Source organism: Salvelinus fontinalis, chromosome 1, assembly GCF_029448725.1.
Source record: "Salvelinus fontinalis isolate EN_2023a chromosome 1, ASM2944872v1, whole genome shotgun sequence".
NCBI classification, from domain to species: Eukaryota; Metazoa; Chordata; class Actinopteri; order Salmoniformes; family Salmonidae; genus Salvelinus; species Salvelinus fontinalis.
Window position 1 is genome coordinate 76,522,634 of NC_074665.1, and position 13,324 is coordinate 76,535,957.

Here is a 13,324-nt window from a genome sequence, read left to right on the forward strand (position 1 = left end):
TTTATATTTAGCCACCAAAATCATGGTTAGACAATGTGAAATGTAGACAAGCTGGTAAAGAAAACGTCCTTGCGCCACTTAGACAGTGATCTACTCTTATACATAAATACTCATAAACGTGACTAAAAAATATAGGGTGGACAGGGATTGATAGACAATTTAATTCTTAATACAATTGCGTTATTACATTTTTTAATTTATCCTTACTTTTCAATACAGTTTGCGCCAAGCGAAGCTACGTCAAAAAACATGGCGTCCTAAGCCACTAAAATGTTTCGACAGAAACACGATTTATCATAATAAAAATGTCCTACCTTGAGCTGTTCTTCCATCAGTATCTTGGGCAAAGGATCCTTTCTTGGGAGAAATCGTCTTTTGGTGGAAAGCTGTCCTCTTGCCATGTGGAAATGTCAACTACGTTCGGGATGAACTGAAAAGCGTGCCCAACTTTTCACATCGTTGCAAAAATAAATGTCCCAAAATCGCACTAAACGGATATAAATTGCTATAAAACGCTTTAAATTAACTACTTTGTGATGTTTGTAACTCCTATAACGAGTGAAAAGATGACCGGAGAAATATAACAGGCTAAACTAACGCTTGGAACAGGAGAGGGTCGGTGTCTTCCACGCGCGTTACGCAGCAAGAAAAGACTTGCTAGCTAAAGGTTTTTTTCATTTGTAGGGCCTGTGAACGAGCAATCGAGCCCGTTGGAATCGTCATCACGTAAAGGCATCCAGGGGAAGACGTAAGAAGTGTCCGTATAGTCATAGCAACGACAGAGCCCTTTTAAATGACTTCAGAAAAGTGGCCAACGTTTCTCAAATCTGACTCCATGTCAGGGAAATTGCTGTAGAATGGGCTCTGTTCCACTTAGAGACAAAATTTCAACTCCTATAGAAACTATAGACTGTTTTCTATCCAATAATAATAATAATATGCATATTGTACGATCAAGGATTTTGTGGGAAGCCGTTTAAAAAATTAGCCACATTAGCATAAATAGTCTAAACAGCGCCCCCATCCCCAACAGGTTAAACAACCCTAGGTTTGAGCTCTGGGGGAAAAAATTGCCTGTAAGCTCAGATCTAGGATCAGCTTTACTCTACCTAAATCCTAACCATAACCATTGGGGGAAGGAAACACAACAACTGATGTTAGATCAGTGTCTAGGGCAGAGTTCTTCAATCCTGGTCTTTGGGACCCACAGGGAGTGCATGTTTTTGCTCCAGCCCAGTATTTACACACCTAATTCAACTGTTGGTACACTGGTCTAGGTGCGACTTAACTCCTATTTGAACAACCCTTGTATGTCCTCTGACAGGAATTGTAAACTGACGACCATAGGGCCATGGCAGGAAGTCCCACCCATCCCGTTGAGTGACGTGACCATCATCCCGTGTGGAGCTCAGAGCATTGTTGAGCCGATCCCTCTGTGGGCCATCAGTAACAAGGGAGACGTGCTCTGTAGACTGGGAGTCACCCTACTGATGCCTGCTGTGAGTCACACACACACACACAATATGTAAACATACAACACACATGTCCACCATGAATACACAGACATTGTGGTTGATAACAGAAGTGGTTGCGTGTGTTTCTAGGGGACGTCGTGGCTCCACGTGGGCACAGACCAGCCCTTTAAGTCTATCTCCATCGGTGGGGCCAACCAGGTGTGGGCCATTGCCAGGGATGGCTCTGCCTTCTACAGGGGCTCCGTGTCCGCACAGAGCCCTTCAGGTCAGTCAGAGAATCACGCAGAACCCACCGTCTCTGACAGAACCCAGGGATTCTCCTTTCAGTCCTGTGTGTCTTACTGCTAATCAACAGTTCAGTCAAATCACTCAAATGTATTTCTGAAGCCGTTTTTAAATCAGCAGTTGTCACAAAGTGCTTTACAGTATTAGCTCAATGTTTGTTTTCGGGAGGAGCTTACCTCTCTCTGAGTTCTGGTTCCTATCACAGAGATATAATGATGAGAGAAGACTCAAATCACTGGCTGTTTAATGTACTATTGCCCCCTGTAGGAGACTGCTGGTACCACATCCCCTCTCCAGCCAGACAGAAGCTCCAACAGGTGTCTGTAGGGAGGACATCAGTCTACACAGTGGATCAACATGGTACTACAGATGAGAATGTCATGACTTACTATGACATGGACCTTTATTATTGTCAGACGTATATTAGTTGAACCATCTCTTCTTTATTTTTGTCATGATTTTAATTTGGTGCTCTCCATCCAGGTAACCTGTGGTTCAGACAGGGCCTGACTCCTAGCTACCCCCAGGGATCGTCATGGGAACACATCTCCAACAATGTACGCAAGGTCTCCGTAGGACCTCTGGACCAGGTGAGCAGAACCTACAATCTAAAACCTGGGTGGTTGTTGTTGGCATTAATGAATCATAATGACTTTCTCTTTTTTCAAAATTCTAACTTCTTGACATTGCACTGTGTTGAGTAACTCAACCCTTCTCATTGTTGTTGTGTAGGTGTGGATCATAGCTGACAAGGTGCAAGGCAGCCACAGTCTGAGCTGTGGGACAGTCTGCCACCGTCTGGGGGTTCAGCCCATGGACCCAAAGGGACAGTCGTGGGACTACGGCATCGGGGTGAAACCCTTAACCTTACCTCTAACCCTGACTCACCAACCTGCTTCTGCAACACCAATGACTTTCGTGGTGGGGGGGCTGTCTGACTCTCTCTCTCTCTCGCTCTCTGTCTCTCCCTCTATCCTTCTCTTCCTCTCTCTCATCAGGGTGGCTGGGACCACATCACTGTGAGAGGGAACTCCTTCGAGGCTCCCCGTGTCCGTATGCCCTCCCTGACACCCTCCCTTACCGCCTCCGTAACAGGCCCCCTCCGCCCCCCTCCGCACCGCAGACCGCTCTCCTTCAGGAACACAGAGGAGAACGGGAACGCTGTCAGGTGTTAAACACACACACACATAGAGTATTTGCCAGTGGACACTGTATCTCTGTTCTGTCTTCAGCCCAACTCTCGCTACAAAAAAAACACCCCAATGCAACTACTCCACCATCCACACTGTACTGTAGCTCCCAGCTCCAGCCTCAACCTCTAAGTGTCTGAAGTAAAACTCTTATTCTGTCCAATCACCTGGTTGTGTTCAATTACCTTTGAACCCTAGCTCTGTGCACTCAGCTTGACTCAGCCAATCACCTTCTCTCTTCACAACTAGCAGGTCATGTTCAACATTTCCCACATAGAGCACTAGTCATTTTAAACAGTGTGACTCAGTCTTCGAACATTGCATCATCGTTATTTAAATCTGTGGTCTAAAGATAACTTTTTGTTTTATTTATTGTTATTTTTTGGTTGAATGTTTTTTTTCTGTGTGTAGGTGTGTACAGTGCTGTATGTGAATAGATGTTTTGTTTATGTTATATTGGTGATAGCTTTAACTTTTTAAAATATAACGTAAGAAGTGTTTTCTGGGGTATTCAATGTTATTGGGCCGATGTATGATTCTGTGAAGGTGGGCGATGTATGATTCTGTGAAAGTGGGCGATCAGTAGTTTTTACTGATTCTGTCCCAATAAGTTACTATACTTCCTACTTTGTACCTGCTGGTAACGTAGAGATTCCACTGAAGTCACATCAAAAACAATAAACTATTTACCGAGAATAATTTAGGTTATTAATCCTTTGATAGCACATGGCGCTTTTACAGTTATATGCCTTTCTCCTGAATGGTTTGTATCTGTGATGGCCACAGTTAAGATCGTCTTGAGGATAATGAGTGGACCAAGGCGCAGCGTGTGGAAAATACATCTCTTTTATTTGAGACGAGTGAAACACAAAACGAACACTTATAACAAAACGAAACAAACGTAAGTGCAATACAAAAGCTACAAACGTTCTACATCGACAATTATCCACAAAACCCAATGCCTATGGCTGCCTTAAATATGGCTCTCAATCAGAGACAATGAACCACAGCTGCCTCTAATTGAGAACCAATCTAGGCAGCCATAGACATACAAACACCTAGACAAGACACTGACCCATTTAACATACAAACCCCTAGACAATCCAAAAATACATACATTCCCCATGTCACACCCTGACCTAACTAAAATAATAAAGAAAACAAAGAATACTAAGGCCAGGGCGTGACATAAGAGTTTATATGTCCATGTTCCTAGGGGACAGTTTTTTTCTATAGCATTTTTGTGCTACTCTTGAAAAGAAAGTACATATTCTTATTTTCATAAAAAATGCAAATTGCTTGAAAAATGATGTCTTTGAAAGGCTTAAAAGTTCATTTGTTTGTTTCTCAGGAAAATAAGAGTTTTAACACTATTATCTGCATATTTTTCACCTATGATTTTAGCAGTAAACTATTATCTTTAAACCACAAAGGCTGAAACTATCACGTTTGGGCATTCATTCATCTTACTGCTGTAACTGAAAGATGAAGATCCAATAGTGACTGATATACTGCAACTACAAATCATTAATTGTCCAGAAAACTGTGTATCTGTGAATACTGTCACTTTATCTTCCTATGGCAGTTCCTAATACAACAAGTGCATTGTTTGATAATGACACTGAGTATGTACTCAGTCAATCCTGTACTGCTGTTACTACAGTACAGGATTTATCCTAAAGGAGGGACACATTACACGTATAGGTTGGGATGTGAAGGGGGTACACCATAGCATGAAAATCATAAGTCTAGCAGAGGACTTTTCACTTGAGGATTCCATTGCTTTCATTGATTATGGTGTAAACTAGAATACTATAAGCCGGTACTGTTCCAACTCCAACAAGGGTGTTATTGAGCTATATATTTCTTCCTTCTAATAGTGTGCATGGTCAATGTCCTCTCAATAAATGTGATTATTGATAAGGAAGATTCTCGTTTTACATTTTTCAATTCACACTTTTTTGGAGTCTCAGGAGAACTCAGGTTTACAAAGATATTACAGAAGTATCATTCAAACACACATTGTAAGAGCAACATAATTATTACGTTCACCTTTTACACATACACCACTGTTCTAATAACATTTGAAAATATGCCATTTAGCTGATGCATTTATTCCAGGTAACTTACAGTCATGCTTGCATACTTTTTGTGTACAATTGGGAATTGAACCGATTATCCTGGCATTGGAAACGCCATGCTCTACCAACTGAGCTACCGACATGCATGTCCCAGAACCATAAAAACACAAGATACCATAGGGTCATGGAGATAAAACAACTTGGTCAACACATACTGTACATTTTGCCATGTACACAAATGGCTCTGTGTAGATCCTGTGGTCTAGCGGTAACACTGCTGGCTTCTTCTTCCCACCAGAGGCATAAGTTCAATTCCCTGCTCCAACCCTTCAAACTGTTTGTCCCACCTACCTGTCTTCCACTCTGCAATTAAATAACTGTGTCAACCACCCCCAAATGTAATATATACATACAAATATGTTTCTAATAATTTACACTTCATTTAAATTACAGTGTGTATTCTTTCCCTTCCTTAAACAGTACAGTATTTGACTAAAGTCTGTGGGACCAGTATAGGTACGCATATCCTTGTCCTGTATGTGACTGTTGTGTCCAGAGGCAGTCTGTGGGACCAGTATAGGTAGGCATATCCTTGTCCTGTATGTGACTGTTGCGCTCAGAAGCAGTCTGTGGGACCAGTATAGGTACGCATATCCTTGTCCTGTATGTGACTGTTGTGTCCAGAGGCAGTCTGTGGGACCAGTATAGGTACGCATATCCTTGTCCTGTATGTGACTGTTGTGTCCAGAGGCCGTCTGTGGGACCAGTATAGGTACGCATATCCTTGTCCTGTATGTGACTGTTGTGTCCAGAGGTAGTGCTCAGCTGGGAAAACAAACATTGTTCCTAAAAGGTTGAAAACATTTATCTACAGCTAGGGTGGCCTGTCCTATCTACAGCTAGGGTGGCCTGTCCTATCTACAGCTAGGGTGGCCTGTCCTATCTACAGCTAGGGTGGCCTGTCCTATCTACAGCTAGGGTGGCCTGTCCTATCTACAGCTAGGGTGGCCTGTCCTATCTACAGCTAGGGTGGCCTGTCCTATCTACAGCTAGGGTGGCCTGTCCTATCTACAGCTAGGGTGGCCTGTCCTATCTACAGCTAGGGTGGCCTGTCCTATCTACAGCTAGGGTGGCCTGTCCTATCTACAGCTAGGGTGGCCTGTCCTATCTACAGCTAGGGTGGCCTGTCCTATCTACAGCTAGGGTGGCCTGTCCTATCTACAGCTAGGGTGGCCTGTCCTATCTACAGCTAGGGTGGCCTGTCCTATCTACAGCTAGGGTGGCCTGTCCTATCTACAGCTAGGGTGGCCTGTCCTATCTACAGCTAGGGTGGCCTGTCCTATCTACAGCTAGGGTGGCCTGTCCTATCTACAGCTAGGGTGGCCTGTCCTATCTACAGCTAGGGTGGCCTGTCCTATCTACAGCTAGGGTGGCCTGTCCTATCTACAGCTAGGGTGGCCTGTCCTATCTACAGCTAGGGTGGCCTGTCCTATATACACAGTTTGGGCCCCTGTGGGCTACAGTGTATGCTGGAGAATACTATACTTTAAGAATCAGTTATTTTACATTTCTGACCAATCAGGTAACTACAGTTAATCGCCAGCTATAAAAATGACAGAATAAAATTAAGAAAACAGATGAAATGGCACTGGAATGTACTTTGACTTGGGTCTCACCACAAATCAGAATCAGAATCCCACGTGAGATAAACTTTAAGTTCCACTGTTCTAGAAGTTATATCATGGTCCTTTGGGGATTCTGTCTGTCACAGCTCTGGCTAGGCCTTTGTCTAATCTGACATAGTCCACAGGCTGCTGGTGCTCTTTGCCTGTCTGTCTGTCTTCACTTGTACTCCACCATTATGTTTCTGAGAATGAATGTCAAGGGTACAGTGCTCCAAATTACCTCCCACCACTGTCTCATGGAGTTACTGAGGCAAGTTCTTGTGTGCTCCATTTAGTGCATGGTCAGGTATGTCACTATAGCTCACTAGCTTGTCGGAGTATAAGGCTGCCTCTCAGACACCCTTTCCCCATTCTGTGCACTACTTTTGGCCATGGTCATAAGTAGAGTAGTGGTGTACAATATGGTAGATAGGGTTTCAGTTGAGATTCGCTCCTCAAGTCAAGCCTGGATGCTTCAACTCTTTGGCTGTGGAGTTAGCACCTGCAAGCTGTTAACTTTCCTGGCTGAAGCTGTGGATCTAGGTGAGGAACTGAGGCTAGATGTTAGCTCTACTGGCTGAAGCTGTGGATCTAGGTGAGGAACTGAGGCTAGATGTTAGCTCTCCTGGCTGAAGCTGTGGATCTAGGTGAGGAACTGAGGCTAGATGTTAGCTCTCCTGGCTGAAGCTGTGGATCTGAGTGAGGAACTGAGGCTAGATGTTAGCTCTCCTGGCTGAAGCTGTGGATCTAGGTGAGGAACTGAGGCTAGATGTTAGCTCTCCTGGCTGAAGCTGTGGATCTGGGTGAGGAACTGAGGCTAGATGTTAGCTCTCCTGGCTGAAGCTGTGGATCTGGGTGAGGAACTGAGGCTAGATGTTAGCTCTCCTGGCTGAAGCTGTAGATCTGGGTGAGGAACTGAGGCTAGATGTTAGCTCTCCTGGCAGAAGCTGTGGATTTGGGTAAGGAACTGAGACAGGCTCTCATGCCCATCCTCCTCCAGGTGCTGCTGGTAAAACTGGAGCAGTCTGGCAGCGCTAGCCTCTGTCGGTGTCTCACCAGGGGGCAGGCGGGCGCTGGAAATCCCCAGGATGATGGAGGTCAGGGACTTGATGTAGTTCTCAGCCAACGTCAGCGTCTCGATCTTGGAGAGCTTCTTGTCCATTTTGACATGCGGAATGGCCTCTCTAAGAGCCTGGAAGGCGTTGTTAAGTTTGTGCATGCGCTGGCGCTCCCGCTCGTTGCTCTCCAGCCGCCGGACGTTGCGTTCTTTGTTGCTGTTGTGAGACCGTCGGTGTCTGTGGGGGCCGTGGGTGGTGCCACCGCCTCCGCCTCGCTCGCGGTCCCCGCCCCTCAGAATGCCTCTCCAGGAGCCTCCAATACGGACCGAGGCCTCAGAGCCCTCCTGTTCGCTGGTGCCTGGTTCTCTGTTCTCTGGTTCAAGGTCCAGGTCTTGCCCGGTCCAGGGTTTTCTGGATGACTTAGCGGCCTTCCCTTTAGACTTCATCCTTCAGCCTGATTTAGTTACCCCTCTTCCTCACAACAGCCTTGAAAGACAACAGAAACAACAACTGGTTATAGAAAGGACTTGTCAAGGAAGAGATAAGCAAACAAGTGGCAGTGCTTTTGCCCTGAGGGCTACAGTGTTACAAATTAGTTTAAATACTCAAGTTGGAATATGCAGCTTTTTGACCACCATTTTCCCCTTCCACTCTCAAATCAAATCATCCAATCAAATTTTATGTCACATGTTTACTAAATTTAAAAAAAATCTTTAAAAAAACAAACACAATAAAATAACAATAATGAGCTATATATATTAAGCTTTGTATATATTTCAATATATTTCAATCTCTTTTTTCCATTTTTGAATTAAATATACCTTTCTGCAACTCGCCTCATCCAATGTGGTACGGATCTGCTATTTTTTTAGACCTTATAACTGGAACCTCCATCAGAGGCAAGCCATCAGAAGTTAGCCAGCTAATGAGCTACTAGCTATTTAGTCATTGTTAGCCACTGCTAGCGGTCTTTACCTTTAGCTCAGACACCAGCCACTTTAGCCCGGATAATATCTGCCAGTCTGCACAGCGCGCTAACAGCCCTGAGCATATCGGACTGCTTTTCTCCACTACATTACCGGATTCCTGCTGCAAGCTCTGGACCATTACACCGGATAATCGCAGCTAGCTAGCTGCTACCGAGTGGCTATTGTGGCTAACGCCCCTGTCCAGAAGTAAGCACCAGTTAGCCTTGAGCTAGCCTCGAGCTAGGCCCATCTCCCAGCTAGCCAACGAAGTACACCAACTACAATACCTCTCTTGCCAATTGGCCTGGACCCTTTGTCGACACAGAGCCCCGCCGATCCATCACGACTGGTCTGCTGACGTAATTCAACCGATGTGCTCTCAACCGGCTTCTGCGTTGTGGATGTCGGTGAAGACCCATGTCGGTGAAGACCCATCTGCTGGCCCCGAATGCTGTGTCTCCCGCTCGCCTAGCGTAGCAACGACTATCGAACGGCTCCCTGTTTCATCTATTGCTGCTCATTGGACCCTATAATCACTCGGCTACACAGCTGTGTAGACTGTTCATTAACACTGTACTTCATTTTGTTTATCTGTCGGCCCGAGCCTCGAAGTCAGGCACCGTGTGTAGCTAACTGACCCTTTCTGCCCATTCATCGCCATTTACCCGTTGTTGTTGTTGTCTTAGCTGTTTACCCGTTGTTGTCTTACCCTATGTTGTCTTAGCTCCCCCGATCAACACCTGTGATTGCTTTATGTCTCTCTCTAATGTCAATATGCCTTCCATACTGTTGTTTAGGGTAGCTCTCATTGTTTTATTTTACTGCGGAGCCCCTAGTCCCGCTCAACATACCTTAGATAGCTCCTTTGTCCCACATCCACACATGCGGAGACCTCACCTAGCTTAACTGGTGCCTCCAGAGATGCAACCTCTCTCATTGTCACTCAATGCCTAGGTTTACCTCCACTGTACTCGTAGCCTACCATACCCTTGTCTGTACATTATGCCCTGAATCTATCCTACTACGCCCAGAAATCTGCTCCTTTTATTCTCTGTTCCCAACGCACTAGACGACCATTTCCTATAGCCTTTAGCCGTACCCTCATCCTACTCCTCCTCTGTTCCTCTGGTGATGTAGAGGTTAACCCAGGCCCTGTGTGTCCCCAGGCACTCTCATTGTTGACTTCTGTAACCGCATAAGCCTTGGGTTCATGCATGTTAACATCAGAAGCCCCCTCCCTAAATTTGCTTTATTCACTGATTTAGCACACTCCGCCAACCCTGATGTCCTAGCCGTGTCTGAATCCTGTCTGAATCCTGAATCCTGGCTGAATCCTGGAATCCTGAATCTGAATCCTGTCCAAAAATTCTGAAATTTCCATCCCCAAATACAACATTTCCCATCAAGATAGAACTGCTAAAGGGGGTGGAGTTGCAATCTACTGCAGAGATAGCCTGCAGAGTTCTGTCATACTATCCAGATCTATGCCCAAGCAGTTCGAGCTTCTCCTTTTAAAAATCCATCTCTCCAGAAATAAGTCTCTCACTGTTGCCGCTTGCTCCCAGCTGTGCCCTGGACACCATATGTGAATTGATTAGCCCCAATCTACCTCCAGAGTTTGTTGTGTTAGGTGACCTAAACTGGGATATGCTTAACACCCCGGCCGTCCTACAATCTAAGCTAGATGCCCTCAATCTCACAAAAATGATCAAGGAAACTACCAGGTACAACCCCAAATCCGTTAACACGGGCACCCTCATAGATATCATCCTAACCAGCCTGCCCTCTAAATACACCTCTGCTGTTTTCAACCAGGATCTCAGCAATCACTGCCTCGTTGCCTGCGTCCGTTATTGGTCCGCGGTCAAACAACCACCCCTCATCACTGTCAAACAATTCCACTTCTGCGAGTAGGCCTTTCTAATCGACCTGGCCTGGGTATCCTGGAAAGATATTGACCTCATCCCGTCAGTAGAAGATGCATGGTTGTTCTTTAAAAGTGCTTTCCTCACCATCTTAAATAATCATGCCCCTTTCAAAAAATGTAGAACCTAGAACAGATATAGCCCTTGGTTCACTCCAGACTTGACTGCCCTTGACCAGCACAAAAACATCCTGTGGTGTACTGCACTAGCATCAAATAGTCCCCGCGATATGCAACTTCTCAGCGAAGTCAGGAACCAATATACACAGTCAGTTAGGAAAGCAAAGGCTAGCTTTTTCAAACAGAAATTTGCATCTTGCAGCACTAATTCCAAAATGTTTTGGGACACTGTAAAGTCCATGGAGAATAAGAGCACCTCCTCCCTGCTGCCCACTGCACTGAGGCTAGGAAACACTGTCACCACCAATAAATCCACAATAATCGAGAATTTCAATAAGCATTTCCCCCCCCCCCCCCCCCCCCCCCCACTTCTCCTTCACCCAAATCCAGACAGCTGATGTTCTGAAAGAGCTGCAAAATCTGGATCCCTACAAATCAGCTGTGCGAGACAATCTGGACCCTCTCTTTCTAAAATTATCTGCCGAAATTGTTGCAACCCCTATTACTAGTCTGTTCAAACTCTCTTTCGTATCGTCTGAGATTCCAAAAGATTTAGAAAGCGGCCACGGTCATCCCCCTCTTCAAAGGGGGAGACACTCCAGACCCAAACTGTTACAGACCTACGTATATCCATCCTGCCCTGCCTTTCTAAAGTCTTCGAAAGCCAAGTTAACAAACCGAGCACCAACCATTTCAAATCCCACCATACCTTCTCCGCTATGCAATCCGGTTTCCGAGCTGGTCACGGGTGCACCTCAGCCATGCTCAAGGTCCTAAACGATATCATAACCGCCATCGATAAAAGACAGTACTGTGCAGCCGTCTTCATCGACCTGGCCAAGGCTTTCGACTATGTCAATCACCGTATTCTTATCGGCAGACCCAACGCCTTGGTTTCTCAAATGACTGCCTCGCCTGGTTCACTAACTACTTCTCAGATAGAGCTCAGTGTGTCAAATCGGAGGGCCTGTTGTCCGGACCTCTGGCAGTCTCTATGGGTGTGCCACAGGGTTCAATTCTCGGGCCGACTCTTTTCTCTGTATATATCAATGATGTCACTCTTGCTGCGGGTGATTATTTGATCCACCTCTACGCAGACGACACCATTCTGTATACATCTGGCCCTTCTTTGGACACTGTGTTAACAAACCTCCAAACGAGCTTCAATGCCATACAACACTCCTTCCGTGGCCTCCAACTGCTCTTAAACACTAGTAAAACTAAATACATGCTCTTCAACCAATCGCTTCCCGCACTCGCTCGCCCAACTAGCATCACTACTCTGGACGGTTCTGACTTAGAATATGTGGACAACTACAAATACCTAGGTGTCTGGTTAGACTGTAAACTCTCCTTCCAGACTCACATTAAGCATCTCCAATAAAAAATGAAATCTAGAATCAGCCAACTATTTCGCAACAAAGCCACAACTCATGCTGCCAAACATACCCTCGTAAAACTGACTATCCTACCGATCCTTGACTTTGGCAATGTCATTTACAGAATAGCCTCCAACACTCTACTCAGCAAATTGGATGCAGTCTATCACAGTGCCATCGGTTTTGTCACCAAAGCCCCATATACTACCCATCACTGCGACCTGTATGCTCTCGTTGGCTGGTCCTCGCTACATATTTGTCGCCAAACCCACTGGCTCCAGGTCATCTATAAGTCTTTGCTTGGTAAAACTCCGCCTTATCTCAGCTCACTGGTCACCAGAGCAACACCCACCCGTAGCACGCGCTCCAGCAGGTATATTTCACTGGTCATCCCCAAAGCCAACACCTACTTTCCATCCAGTTCTCTGCTGCCAATGACTGGAACGAATTGCAAAAATCACTGAAGTTGGAGACTTATATCTCCCTCGCTAACTTTAAGCGTCAGCTGTCAGAGCAGCCCATCTGTAGATAGCCCATCTAACTACCTACCTCATCCCCATATTTGTTTTTGTTTTTCTGCTCTTTTGCACACCAGTATTTCTACTTGCACATCCTCATCTGCACATATATCACTCCAGTGTTAATTGCTCAAATGTAATTACTTCGCCACTATGGCCTATTTATTGCCTTACCTCCTTACTTCATTTGCACACACTGTATACAGATTTTTCTATTGTGTTATTGACTGTACATTTGTTTATACCATGTGTAACTCTGTCTTGTTGTTTTTGTCGCACTGTTTTGCTTTATCTTGGCCAGGTGGCAGTTGGCCTACCTGACCTACTGTCACGTTCCTGACCTGTTTTCTGTTGTTTTGTATGTGTTTAGTTGGTCAGGGCGTGAGTTGGGGTAGTCTATGTTATGTGTTTTCTATGTTGGGTTAATGTGTTGCCTGGTATGGTTCTCAATTAGAGGCAGGTGTTTGACGTTTCCTCTGATTGAGAACCATATTAAGGTAGGTTGTTCTCACTGTTTGTTGGTGGGTGATTGTTCCTGTGTCTGTGTATACCACATGGGACTGTTTCGTTTGTTCGTTCGTTTTAGGTAGTCTGTTCCTGTTCGTGCGTTCTTCGTCTATATGTAAGTTCGTTTGTTTCAGGTCTGTTGCCTTCGTTTATTG

At 45.3% G+C, this 13,324-nt stretch overlaps 2 protein-coding genes across 8 annotated transcripts in view; one reads left to right on the forward strand and one right to left on the reverse strand.

Moving 5' to 3' along the window:
• The window catches only part of LOC129862247 (tectonin beta-propeller repeat-containing protein 1-like), a 43,336-nt gene extending 38,459 nt beyond the window's left edge, over positions 1–4,877 (forward strand). Inside the window, 6 exon segments of the mRNA XM_055933724.1 lie at positions 1,325–1,499; positions 1,605–1,740; positions 2,028–2,120; positions 2,244–2,350; positions 2,493–2,612; positions 2,759–4,877. Coding sequence (XP_055789699.1) covers positions 1,325–1,499; positions 1,605–1,740; positions 2,028–2,120; positions 2,244–2,350; positions 2,493–2,612; positions 2,759–2,935 — 808 coding nt within the window. The 3' untranslated portion in view covers positions 2,936–4,877.
• The window catches only part of LOC129862220 (class A basic helix-loop-helix protein 15-like), a 41,352-nt gene continuing 31,808 nt past the window's right edge, over positions 3,781–13,324 (reverse strand). For all 7 annotated transcript variants that reach the window (XM_055933701.1, XM_055933692.1, XM_055933712.1 and 4 more), the window contains one exon: positions 3,781–8,239. In XM_055933701.1, the coding sequence (XP_055789676.1) occupies positions 7,624–8,199 (576 nt within the window). In that variant the 5' untranslated portion in view covers positions 8,200–8,239 and the 3' untranslated portion in view covers positions 3,781–7,623. The remainder of the gene's footprint in view (positions 8,240–13,324) is intronic.